The following is a 14,104-nucleotide window of genomic DNA, read 5'->3' on the forward strand; positions in this document are numbered from 1 at the left end:
ATCTGAGTTCCAGCCTGACACAGGCTTCTCCTCTGAGTCCTGCAGCTTTGGAGAAGGTCATTGTTTTGTTCTGGTGTATTTAACCAGACAAGCAATCTTGGTTTTCACTTGGACACTGCACTTTGAGGAACAAGCTGAAAATTTGAAGGGTGAAATAATACTGAAATGAATTCTGCCTTTAAGGGACAAATCCCAGGGCCTAGTGGTATCCAGAATGGTACAAGGGAATGCAAGGAGGTGCTGCCCCACACTTGGCATTTCTCACATGGCCAAACAGTCACCTTAGAATAATTTCTCTCTATGTGACCTTCAAGGTAACCAATCCTTTGTGCACCCCAAGCAAAGGATGGAGGAAGTGGTGTTAGTTTTGTGTAGTTCCTGATGGCTGGAGCATGGTGTTATCCAGTTCTGGCAGCTGTGACCCAGCTGGGATAAATGAGGGCTGCAGCAGGATGGAACTGATCTTCCCTTGGAAAGGCTGATGGGCTTCTTTGGGGCTCCTCTGAGACAGATGCTTGGAGATGTCTTTACTTTGTGGAGCTCCACAACAGGATTTGAAAGATCAGGGTTTCTATAAGCTATGTATGAATAAAAGATCCTGTCATTGCACAAAATCTGAGGTGTGGAAATGCCCCAAGTAATGACAAGATTGTTTCATTATGCAAAATAAATTGTAAAATTGCTTTTTATACAATTTTCTTATGATCTTATGGTTTTGATTAGAATTCACAAATCAAAAGAACAACCATTTATAAATTAAATATGGAAAAAAATAAACCATGATGTGTTGCATGCTCAATTGTAACAAGAGACATAAAATGCTTGGTGTCTCTGTAGAGGCTGTGACTTTGCTTTAATGTCCTACCTAAGTTGTGTGAGAGTTTGTTTTTTGTTTTTTTTTTTAAATTAAGGTGCAAAGTACAGGACCCTCTAATTGCTGAGTGTAGGACTATTTGCAGTCAACCCAGAGGCTGAAACAGTCAATCATTTAATTAGAACTCTGACATTTCTTAAGTTATTGTAGTATTGATTGGTGTGTTTACCTTTTAGCTTGGCTTCTTTTTTTTAATATTTCTCTAGAGAACTGATTTTGATAAATGTGCTAGTCTCATTTTAACTAAAACTGTTCTTGGATACCTGGAACTATATCAAAAGCTGTTCAGCAGAGAGTCATGGTACTGCTGCTGCTGGGGACAATTGACAGAGGGCAGGCTTAGCCCAGATCCAGGGAGGAAACTCTTCCCTGTGGGGTGCTGAGGCCCTGGCACAGGTGCCCAGAGCAGCTGTGGCTGCCCCAGCATCCCTGGCAGTGCCCAGGGCCAGGCTGGATGGGATTGGAGCAGCCTGGCACAGTGGGAGGTGTCCCTGCCATGCCAGGGGCTTGGAATGAGATGGGCTTTGAAATCCCTCCCAACCCAAACCATTCTGTCATTGTGGGGTATACAAAGGAAATCATGCTAGAAGATTGGGTTTTTTTTCTATTTTTTCCTCCCAGGATTGTTCAATGACTGTTTGGGAACAAACAAAACATATGCTTAACTTCTAGCCACAGACCTTTGACTATGGAAATATTGGCCTAGGTACTGGCAGAGATGAGATGATCACTCAGGTAGTTCTGCCCATATCTTTGTTGTACTACTGATCAGTGCAACTGTCAGGTAAACATTTGTGGCCCTTCAGGAGTATCAACAAAGTGAAAATAAAACCCTTCTCAGAGTATCTGTATTGTCCTTTCAGATCAGCTGCACAAAGTCTGGAGCCTGTGGGATCCCTGCAGTTCCTGTTGCTGCTGGCAGCTGTTGGCATGGACCCACAGAGCTTGGCTCAGGCTGGCTCTGAGCCCTGCAGGGCTGGGCAGTGCTGTGGTTTGCACCTGTGTAAGGGTCTGTGCAGTGCCTGGCCTTGTCACAATCCCCTGCTGCTGGAAATGAGCTCCACCAAAGCCAGTGGTGATGGGGCCACATGTTTCAGCTGAGGATCTGCCCCTACCTGTGTCCTGCTTTAAATGGAAATCCAGCAGGAAAGATTTTCTGCACATGTGGTTTCTGAGACATTCAACTAATGCTGTTTGCCAGTGTGTGAAATGGATGGGCCTGTATTATTTGCAGTACCCAGCATTTATCTTCAGGCTCTCCAGTGTTAATTAAAAATACTTATTTCCACTCAGTGGAATATTAATAACACTGTGACTTAGTGCTTGTAAAATGTTTCAAATGTTAAGAATGCATTGAAATAGGAACTGGATATTGCTTTTAGCATCTTCACAAGGGAGCCATACAGCTTGTAGGTGTAACATATATTTTACAGGAAAGAACAGTAGGTGAGTGTGGGAACTCAGCACATCACTGCCGAGGTAACCCCTGGGGGGGCTCGGAAATCCTGGAATGTTGCCAGGAGTGCTTGGTGGTTGGATTTTGACCCTGCACGGGATGTGCCACCTGTATGAGGACAAGAGAATCACTTGGGGATAAGTGGTGAAGGAATTGATTATTCACGGGGTGAAAACTCAGGTTTTGGGATCTTGGTACAGGGGGGGTTTAGGAGACAAGATGGAGGAATCGGGGTGTGCCTTGTCCTTCTCCTCTTCTTCTTGTCATCCATCTTTGGTGGTGATGCTGGCACTTTGGGATTGGCTCACATTAAATGTGCACTTGTTAATAAAAGGTATTGGAAGGTAAAGGTAAATATCTTATATGCAGTTTTTGGTATGAAAATAGACGACTGCCCAGAGGGAGGTCAGTGTGCCCGTGGCTGTCTTGCTGGGCAGACCTCTGTCAGGCTGGCAGACAACTTTGTAGATAAGAATTAATAAAAATATTGAAGAGTGAAAAATCTGAGGAGTGCTCTCGTCCTTTGGAGCGCGGGCTGTCCCGAGGCCATCCTGCCTGACCGGGCAGAGACAGCAGGCCGAGAACGGAGATGGGAGTGCAGGATAGCTGAAAGGCTCAACTGCCTGATTTTAAAAATCCATACCCAGAATTATGTGCATAATTTTCTTAACCCTTTTCCTATTCAGTCACTCTGTACAAGAAGGAACTGTTTCAGTATAGGTGTGTTGGTTTGAAGTACAGCAGCCACCAGCAGGATTTAATTGCCAAGCAGATGCAGAGGATTTCAAGCCCAGATGTGTGGGTTCCATCACTGGGGAGTGGGACAGCTGCACTCTGCTGGGTGTGGAGGGACTCAGGTCACCTGTGCCAGCAGCTCAATGGGCACCTGTCAAACATCACATCTGCTGGTTTTGGTTATTCAGGAGTGGAACCATCTCTTGGAGCTGTGGTGTCACATCCAGGTGCAGGGAGAGTCTGCAGGGAGCACCCACCCACCCACAGGGGGCTGCAGCTCCCCAGGGCCAGGGGGCTTCACCTGGCAGAGGCAGGAGGAGGCAGCGTGGGGCTGCTGGTGTTCCAGAGTGTTCCCACAGGAGACTCTGCAGCCAGCTGTTCCCTGGCTGCAAAACACTGCACATGGTTTAGAAGCCTTTGCAAGTAGGATTTATCCAAACACAAGAGCGAGGTTTTTGATGTTTAAGTTTCTTCAGGGAAGAATGAGAGTCTGCAGTAATGAGGTTACCTGCAGTCTGGACTTTCCATATTCTACAGCCTGAAGCTGCATTTACAGTGCATTTGTAGTGTGTTTTATTTCTTAGGGAAATCATGAGGTGAAGAATAACTTCATGCATAGTTAGATTTGCTTTCTAGACATTATGTTAAGAATTTGAAAATAAAGTATTTTTGTCTTGTTCACTGCTCAATATTTTATGCCACTTGCTGCCTGAGGTTATTTCAGAATAGCTGCTTCAAAGGTTCAGGTTAGCTGAAAGCCAGTTGTATCATTAGTGGCCACCTTTGAAGTTACAGATTACCAGGGAATTTGAAAAATATCCCAGTATTTTACAATGATTTTGTCTTTATAGAAAAATAGGCTCTAAATATAAAACTTTCAAAGGATGTGCCAGTGCAGTTTGTGGTCTGAAAGGCATAAGCTGAGTTGTATCCACTGAGTTTTTCCTGGCCCTGTTTACCTGGCAGTTCAGAAGGGATCATTTTGTTGTCAAGGTTGACAAGAGCTTGCAAAGCATAATAGAGGAGTCATTATTTACTTTGGTTCCTGTGCAAGCCTTGGTACCTGAAATGATGGCATTGCTGTGGAACAAAAGTGAGTATCCACCTCCAGGCATTCCTTGAGGGTTTTAAGGTGAAGTTCAGACCTTTCTCCAGGACCTGGTTTTGATCATCTATTCCCTGCAAAGGCTATAGCCAGTTCAGAGACAGAAATCATAGGAGATTTTCTAAATCTCCCTGAAAATACTAGTCCAGTTTTTAAAGTGGTTTTTCCTTTCAGTTGATACAGAATGTGCCAATAATTTCAAGGCATTTATGCCATTGCACATTCCATTTTAATGTAAGAGTTCTTTTCTTGCCACCTCTAGTCTTAGTTTTAATATTAAGCATATTGTCCTGTTCACAGGTTTCTTTAGTAAGGGAAGAACTCTGCTTGAAGTCTGATACATAGATAATAAGCTTGTACTCTTGGTATAATGAGCTTGTACTCATGATACTACTACTTCCATAATAATTTTAATGTGATTTATAAAATAACACAGGCATGTCCATAATAAAGACTTCTGGTGTTTGGTAGATGCTGTGGTCATTGTTCATAGCTATTGCTCAGCATTTATGAGAGCCTGGTTCTTTGTGCTGGAAATGTCATGTGTGCTGGCTGTGTGTAAACACCACTGTTTGTGGTTCCTTCCTTTAGGCCAGGGCAGTCCAAGGCAGTCAGCAGTGATAGCTTGCTTTAGGCAAGCAAAGTTCATCACACATTTTGTATTTTCATTTTGTTTCTGTACTAACAGGAAAAAAACAATCCTAACCAGCTAGTAGGCACAGAAATATTATGGTGATGTTGCAGGGAAAAAAGGCTGAGTGAAGGGTGAAGTACACTTTTCAAATAGGCAACCATGATAGAAGCACTTTGCTTTAGGGGGAAATAAAAAAAATCAAATTGTTTACAAAGTAAAACTGGTTCTCTTCAGACCTCTCAAATATCTCAAGAGCTCAATCTTCTGGATGCTGAGGCTGAGTGTGCTGTGGGATGAAGAGGTTGCCCTTTCATGGGCAGTGTTTGCAGTGCACCAGCTTGGACATTTTGAAACCCACCCATTCTGTTTTACAGAAGGAAAATGGACACTACAGACAACAGCATAACCACACTGCCTTGTGGGCACCTGAATTTATACACTGTTTGTAGACAGAGAGCATTATTTTTCACATGAATAGGGTATTAATGGATTGCCATAAATATTACTGTTGTCATTGTTGCTATTACTATTATTAATCATCATCATCATCGTCACTATCATCATAATTCTGTTCATGTTGTTGATTCCACTGGGAGTATTACAGCAATTCAGAGGTTAAGAAGTGTTTATTTTGTTCCTGTATACTGCTTCTAAAGCACATGTTTTGATTCAGCAAATTATGCTTAACATCACAAATTGGCATTCTGTGAACATTGTGGTACTGGCTCTTGAAATGTATGAAAAATTTGAAAAATCCTTCAGCATGTGTGACTTACCAAATGCTCTGATGCTCTGGGGACACAAAGGATGTGCTTGCTGAGGGGTCCCAGGCAGCACTGATTGTTTTCTGTCCCTCTCATTGCAGACTGACAAGGCAGAGAGGAGCAATGCCCTGAATGTTGCCATAGACAGTATGTGCAAGAGGACCAGGGACCTCCGCAGGCAGGTGAGACCTGGTATTGAGGCATTCTTTTCCAATTTGCTATTTTCAGTTTATGTGTTTTGAAAAGAATATTTGCTTTTCCATAATAAAAATGTATTGAAGACAATTGCACAATCCACGGAATATTTATCTACCAGTTTTCAAAACTCTGGCAGAAAACCCTGCCAGATGATCCTGGCTGAATATATCTGTATGTATGCATGTCTAAATATATTTGCTGTAGATATATATCAGCAATGTACTCTAGCCATCAGGATTTGTTTAATTTTCAATAAGCTTGAATTATTACAGGTTGTTGGAACAGACACCTTGGAGGAACTACAGAGTCACTGTGTGTGTGTGGGTGTTTACAGCTGTGAGAACTCTCACCCCACAGGAGGGTCCCTGGAATGCCCAGTCCACACTGTACCCCCCATTTCACATCCCAGTGTCCTAAAACCAGTGTGAGACATGGGCCAGTGAAGGGCAGAAGGTTAGCAGTGGACATCAGCTGTGTTTATACCCTTTCTCTGTAATAAATATCTTTGAGAAAACTGCAGAATATGCTGGATGTGTATAGTGTGCCCTTTCAAAAAGAAAACCCCTAGAGAGTCAGTAGTTCTTTGAGCCAGGCTGCCCCAGCCAAGTGCATGAAAGTTTACAGAGAACATGAGCACACCTCTCTCAGCCTGTCTGCAGTTTGGGCTGAGGATCATGTCCCTGGTGGAAGACTTCCCTCCCAGCTTTGGGTTCAGTCTTGCAAGCCAGCCTGTGCTTCAAGATGAGGAATAAATTCCTTCCTGCTCCCATAATCAGCCAGGGGAGGCCTCGAAAAATGAGAAGAGTGTAATATAAATACAGTGTTTGCAACCAAGTAGCTATCCAGTGTCTGCTTACATTCTGTCCAAGATGTGTTCAGTGCAGAGACCTGCAGCACCAGCTCAGTGTGTCTAGGAACCCTTCCATTCATTTCCTTCCATGAGTTAATTAAACTCCAGCTTAAAACACTTTATTGACTCTGTTACAGTGGTTAAAAGCTGTTAACTGATTCAATTTGTGTCTTTCTGTAAACCTTTGGAAAATGTTCAGGCTGAATGTAATCATGCCCAATTTATAGTCAATCTAGAACCAGTAATTTCCTTTTACCAGAACAGCTCTGTGCTGCTTGACATTTTTTTCCTCTGGAAAGCATTTATGAGAAATATTTTATATCTTTCCTCCAATTCTATGTTCATACATATGAATTGCATAAGAATTGTTTTAGGAAGAGTGTTTACTGCATGCCTAATTCCTGTTCTGGGAGACATGAAATTGTGAATTTTGTGCTTGCAGATATTGCAGTAGAGTCTTATTTGCTTTCACATGCAGACATTCATTACTCTGTCTCCCAGCAATTTTACAAGAAACATGAAAAGTGTTGTTTGCTCTACTCTTGCAGCTTTCCTAATACTGTATTTTTAATGGTGCCGTGTGTACCTTTGCTGGCTTTGTGTCAGGCACTCTCAGTGCTTTCAGGGCTGTGCTCTGAAGTGTACTCTGCTTTCAGTCCTCACTGGGACTGCCTCTGCAAAATTTGGGTTAAAGATGAGACCTTATAAAGCTGTATTTTTAAAATCTCTTCAGTAGTGCCCCATCAGAGAGGTGCTGTCCCAGGCAGCAGCCTGGCTGTGGGTGATGCCAGGGGCCCTTTGGAGCACCTTTGCACATCCCAGCAAGGGCAGTGAAGCAAGGCTGAAGGCTACAGCAGCTGTCCCCAGAGCAGGATCTTCTGGGAGCTGTAGAAACTCTCCAGCTTTTCAAGGGAACTTACTTGCACTCATTTCAGGAGCTTGGCCAGTACTTGTGGGGATTCTAAGCTGCTCAGCTTTGTTTTGATTTGTACCTGTGTTGTGCTGGACATGTGTGTGTCATTTCTGCATGTGCAGCTTTACCTGGATCACTGCTTCCCTGCTGAGGAGAGCTTACAGATATTCAGGAAGGAATTGCCTATCCATTCCAATGTGTAATTATGTGAAATTACCATACTCAGTTCTTGCCTGCCAGTTCTTTCCCAGTGCATCATGAGTGGACTGCACAGATGTGTCTCCTGTGCTTGTTCTGCAGTTCTGGCTGGTTTAATAAATGTTGATCCTGGTGATATTCTTGTATTTTTATGTAACTTCTTCAACGTGGGTAGCTGTTTCTGGACACAGAGGACATGGCCTTCCTGGCTCCCCTTTGGAAGGGGAGAGGGAGATCCCTCTGCAGTAACTGCTCTGAGCTTTGCCCAGGACTTCTGCCAGGGTAGTGTAGTAAGGCAAGAGGTGAGTGGAGGCAAACAGAGTTTTCTCTGCTCATCAGTACTGATGGTGAATAGTGCTGCAAACAGCTGCTGGCATTTTTTTTATCTAACCTCACTGTTTTTGACAACCTTATGCCCCATGTTTTATAAATGATATATTCCTGTGTTATTTTTTAATGCATTTGGCCAAAAATTGTCCATGCTTCTGTAACAGTCTGCTCAAAGGGTAAGACCTTGCATCTTCAGAAGAAAACAATTTGTCAGACATCATCCTCTCCCTCCTTTCCCTCTTCTACTTGTGTCTATTTCACTTAAAAATACGAGAAGAAGTTTAATTATAGCACACTAACTGCCCTAGCATTGTGTGCTGGCACTACTGGTGCTGTCCTTTGTTCATCTGCCTCCCTTCTGCCTGCTTAGCTTTCAGCATTTTGCCCTACAGGTGGCCAGAGTCAGAAACAGACTTACTGAGTCATGGAAGAGATGCTCCTTAGAATTAGCATGAAAAGAAATAGATATTGCCTCAGATATTCCTTTTTTATTTTGTCTTTTCCTTTTTTCTTCTATGTTGTGTTTCTTTGTTCTTTAATGCTACACAAGCCATCCTTTGCAACTCCCAGCTTCATGTATTCTTTGCAGAACCACAACAGAACATAATTTCAGACTTGTTTGTGTTCAGCAAAGACACAGCATTATCTTTGTTTTTTGAAGAAGATGCAATTTGCTGTGTAATTGCAGGGTAGAGCATTTCTTAGAACGAAACAGTAATGATAATTTCTGTGTGAAAGGTTAATTAAGCCAAGAAAACCAGTGAAAAGCTGTAGCAAAGACTTATGCAATGAGAGATAAAACTAGGCTGCTGGTTTGAAATTGGCTATCTCAAGCTCACCACAAATGTGCCTGAGGTTGTTGTAGTGACAGTGTGCTAAGGCTGTGAAAGTCCTGCACTCTGGGCTGTACAGATCTCCAGAATGTTTCTGCTGGAGACAATCAGTCATTGGCCATGGATATGATGGTTACAATTGTTGTTGTTGTTTTTTGTAAATTGAAATCTTAATTTTTAAATTGTGACTCTCCAAGGTCACATTTATGTACCTAATTTTAAACAGGCAAGAATATCTGTTTTCTTCAGTGGAGCCTTTACAACAGAGAAGTCTTAGTGGGTAACTTGGCAGGACTGGAGGTTTGATGTATTTTATTTCTGGTAGTGAAAGTTTCTAAGATAGTTTATTAGTGTTTAATTTCAGCCTGAATGAAGCTGAGAATGTAAGAAATCCTGTTTTGTGTTGGAATCCCACAGCCTCTGTATTTGTAAATGACTTTGGAGAACATGCAGTGTATCCAGACAGTGTATCCTAATGTGATGGGCTAAGGTAGGTTAGACAAAGAAACCATTCCAAAGATGGATTGCTGTGTTTGTGTGGAAGTTTGTGTCCCTCTGGTGAGTCAAGGAGAGCTGACTTTCAGTGAGGCTATCCAAAAGTTAGTGGTGGAATTCATATTCAGATCTTGTCTGGTAATCAGCAGATTTCCCCACTGTTCTTTCTGCTCTGCATGGTCACTGCTCTACCTCAAACACAGCAGAGCATCAAAAAGATTGTGGGTGTTTTTCTGTTTTTCTCGTGGTAGGAGTTTTTACTTCTACTGAGTTTTCACAGAGATACATTGGAGCAAAACACCAAGTGAAAACAGTACTTTGGCAACAGTGTGATGAGCTTAAAAACATTTAGTGTCCTTTTCTGTTCCAATCCATATCTTTTCTATCTATTGTAAAAACACTGGATTTGGAGTGGGAGATTCAGTGCATTTGATAATTAAGCTGCGTTTCATGTATTGTTCCAGTTGGTATGTTTGCTGCACTGCTGCATGGTCTGAATGAACAGCTGTCATGTGTAGGTAACATGCAAAATAACCTCTTAAGTAAGTAATGTCCCAGTGATTGGTTACAAGCTGCTGGGAAGCTAATTTAAGACACGTAATTTATAGCAGAATGTTATACTTCTTGAATAATTTAAGTTAGAAGTTCAAGAACAATTAATTTAAGCAGAGAAAATTGAACTCCAGCCTCATTTATAGATCTTCTTGCTCTATTAATACATTATCAGGTGGCACAATCAGTAATCTCATTGACATAATTACCATGAAGGCTGCCATTCTGCAAACCAGACTGTGTTTCCCAGAAAGAAAATACTTGGGTAATTTTGCAATTATGAAATCATGGGATGTAGCTATTTTGTGAGTACAAACATGTTTGAATTAATATTTTCTTTGTAAAATTAAATAGCCTTCTCCCTTGGCATCTGAATTACAAGGGAGAATACCCAGGAGAGATGAGGTCTGGGCTAACTAATTTTTCACATGTGCAATCACTTAAGTAGCCTATTCATCAGGGAAAGGGAATATTTGTTTGGCTCCCTTGATTTCAAGAGAACCAGTATATGATGTAGTGTTTTATGGATCTGTACAAACACTTACAAAGGGGCATATTTACCTAGTGGCATATTAAAGCTTTCCTTAGAATTAAATTCAGTTTTCTGTGTTTAATGCATGAATTGTAGCTGCCATAGGTTTCAGCCCCATGGTGTAAATAATGCATGAATACAGTGTGGATGTGTCTGTGGTACAAACAGGAGGGGACAATAATTCCAGCAGGCTTTAATGGATGCTCAGTTAGCAGGTACTGATGTACTGCTTTCTTTTCCAGCTCAGGAAAGCCATTATAGATCACATCTCAGACTCCTTCTTAGACACCACTGTTCCTCTGCTGGTTCTCATTGAAGCTGCTAAAAATGGAAGAGAGAAAGAAATAAAGGAATATGCTGCTATATTTCGAGAACACACCAGCAGGCTTGTGGAGGTATGTTGGATGGAATTGCACTTGTTTGGAATAAATGGTGTAAGGGACTTGCCACTGAACACTCCCTTTGCTGGCAGATATCAAAAAATGTTTAAGGCTGGCATTTCAGGAAGGAATAAATAAGTGGCCTTGGGTAATAGTAAATGTACTCCATTTTCTTATAATGTATGTAGTGAGACAGAGTGCTTTGTCCTTGCATAGCATTTCATTGCACAGAAATTAGATGGTGTGGAATTGTAATTTGAGAAATCGGTGTAAGCCTTTCCACCAAGGTGTTCAGTGGGAATTTGACTAAATGTGTGTTTCTGGGAGAATTAGCTCACAGTGTTCAGATCCTGCTGCCCAAAGAGCAGGAGGCACTGTGTTAGTGCCAGCTGTTGGCCAGCTTTCTCCCTTGGACACTCTGTGACCTGTGATCTGCTGAAGGGGCAGTGGGCTCTGAGCCAGCTCAGGCAGGAGCTCACTGCACAGTCACTGAATATTCTGGGTTGGAAAGGACCCCCAGGAACCAGTGAGCCCAGCTCCTGCCTGCATGCTGAAAGAATCCCCTGCACACACTGGAGACTCAGCATTCATTTCTGACTGATCTCCTTCCTTACTGCTTACAAATGATGCTTCTCCAGCACTAAGAGATTTGCAGATACAACTGGGAGGAGATGTTCATTTGTTGGACAATCAGTCCTGCAAATGTGACTAAATGTGCACTGACCTAAACTCATCTGAACTGGAGCTTGGAACACTGCTGGAATACTAAAGTCAAAAATTCACAGCAGCATCATCTCAAGTGCCTGGAAGGAATGCATTAGTAATTTTTGTGGGGTTTTTTTAGCTTTTGGTGCTTTCGTGTGCAGTAATGCAAAGATGGGAAAAAATCAATGAATTCACTCTGCAGCTGAAAATTTACTTAGGAAAACTATTTGGCTCAGAATTAATAATTAATCTTGAGTGACCTAGAGATAATGAAAGAAGAGTAGGTAAAGAGCTAAAGTAAAAATAGGGTATTGCATTTACATTTCTCTTCATGGCCATGTGATTACAGAATAAGAAAAGTTGTTGTTTTTGACTTACAAGAGTATCTGATTTTGACTATGCTGCAAAATCAAATGACAGCTGAAACACAAACTCAATGTTGCAGGCTTTTCTGATTTTTAATACTGAAGCTAAACCATCCTGAAGTGACTTCATTTTTAGAAAGAACAGGTGATCACTGAAGACCAAATAACTTGACAGAATTTCTGAGTCCAGCTGAAATACTCAAATCATGATTCATTTTAGAAGACCTAAGCATAAAATCCAGTATTCATTTTCTTTCATGGGTTTGAATTTGTGTCCCAAATGCAGGAGCTAGCTGGCCACGAGTGTGGGTGTGTGGTTGGAGAGACTGATGGCTGCACAGATTCACTGCCTGGAAAATCCACAGCCTGATCTTGCTGCATGTGTGAATGCACAGGGTGTGTGTACGTATTTATATTTATGCTGTGACTCAGAGTGCTGCCTACAGTGAAGAAAACTTACTTCTAAAGAGAGACCTTACACAGTGCCACCTCCTATTGTTGAATTAGTTGTTCCAAATGTCACTTTACTGGGGATTATATCATGGGCTGCTATTCAAATTAACTACAATTTTACTTTATGTTATCTTCTGGATATCTAGTAGAACTAAGTATCTTACTTCAAAGTTGCTTACATTGCTTTAATGCCCTTACCAGTATCTCTAAGCAAGAGCTTGATTGATGGCTTTTTGATAAACTGTATATATCAACTGCTAAACTCTCCAGCAAATTAATTAGGTGGTAGTTGTACTGCATGCATCATCTGTGAGCCTATCTGAGGTAAAACAGAACAAAAATGAAAAAAACCTATGACTAAGCAAGTGGCCACAAAAGGGCTTTGTGGAGATAAACAGATTTATCTAATTTTTAAGAAAAATTCAGTAATTTCTGACAGCGTCATGTAAGTGAGAGAAATATGGCAGCTCTCTGTAAAATGTGGAGTTGGATGACAGGTGAAATTCAAGACCCAATCCAGTACAAAATTCCCATAACTTAGGAGGAAGTTGCCAAGCATTATTGTATTTTATTAGGAGGTTCTTAAATGAGAGCTATGAGCTGCATGTTTGCAGGGGAGGCCTCACATTCTATCCTTGCTTGTTTATTTCCTGCACTGGCACAAGAGCCAACAAACAAATCCCCTTACAGCTTGGATGTTCTGGAATACAGCTCCAAAAGCCAGTCAGTTATGCTATTGCAGAAATGGGCTTCATCTCTGCTACTGAAAATAAATCTAAGTACTGAAATGTCAGATCATGGGTGGCATGTACCTGGCTATGGAATACTAAGAGACAATAGATGTAGTTAAAACATTTTAAAAGCTAAACAACTAAGAAAAATGTTGCAAAAAAGGCCCAGAACAGTAACTGTACCAGAGGAGGCTGGTGCTGAGGGAGATGAGACATCAGGCTTTTGAGAGAAGTTGTACCATCTAGGTGTAGTTGTGACACCCAGGGAGTTGGGTGGCTTGTGGGCACCAGCTGATGGAGCAAAGGCCAGTGATGCAGACAAGACTGTGCATGTTGTTAAATGCACAATACCTTGTTTAGCAGATTAAAAAAGGTGGTTTTCCTCTTGTCAGGTACAAGTAGCCTTTGTGGGGCATGCCCAACACAGCAGAGCTGTTGCAGGCTTTGAGAGGTGGAAACCAGCTCAGATGCTGGCAATCCCTAGGTTTCGTCTAGGGGAACAAAAGCTAAGGAAAAAAACCTATTTGCATTCTCAGTGTGCATTTCTGCCTGTAAAGGGCTCCAGGTGTGGGTCTGAGCCCTCTGTAAACCTCTGGCATCTTGAGCATCCTGTGCTAAAGACTTTCACACCCTGACTACCCCCACATATGATCTTTTCTTTTCCTGTCTATGAATTCTGCTATCATGAGGGAAAATGAACACCGGTCCCTTTTTTTCCTTCTCCATGCCACTTGTTCGTTCATTTTTTATTGTTTTCAGAGTATTCCTGGTTTTTTAAAAATGTCCTTATTTGGAAGCAACAAAAGGATCCACTTGCTCCTTTCCCTGTACCTTTTTCAGCACCTTGCAGCCCATGGGGTGGAAGGGCAGAACTGTGCATGGTAATCAATACAGTCAAGATATTTTATAGAATCACAGGAACTGTTGGTTGTTTCCTCACAAAATTACTCACTTTTGATCTCTCAAGACTGAATTTCATCACTGCTACCATTTAGTCATCT

At 41.8% G+C, this 14,104-nt stretch overlaps 1 protein-coding gene across 3 annotated transcripts in view; it reads left to right on the top strand.

The window, feature by feature from the left end:
* CTNNA3 (catenin alpha 3) overlaps nt 1-14,104 on the top strand; it is a 411,331-nt gene that overhangs the window by 236,827 nt on the left and 160,400 nt on the right. For all 3 annotated transcript variants that reach the window (XM_058028688.1, XM_058028686.1, XM_058028687.1), the window contains 2 exons: nt 5,670-5,750; nt 10,712-10,864. In XM_058028688.1, coding sequence (XP_057884671.1) covers nt 5,670-5,750; nt 10,712-10,864 — 234 coding nt within the window. The remainder of the gene's footprint in view (nt 1-5,669; nt 5,751-10,711; nt 10,865-14,104) is intronic.

The sequence above is a fragment of the Melospiza georgiana genome, chromosome 8 (assembly GCF_028018845.1).
Source record: "Melospiza georgiana isolate bMelGeo1 chromosome 8, bMelGeo1.pri, whole genome shotgun sequence".
Lineage (NCBI taxonomy): Eukaryota > Metazoa > Chordata > Aves > Passeriformes > Passerellidae > Melospiza > Melospiza georgiana.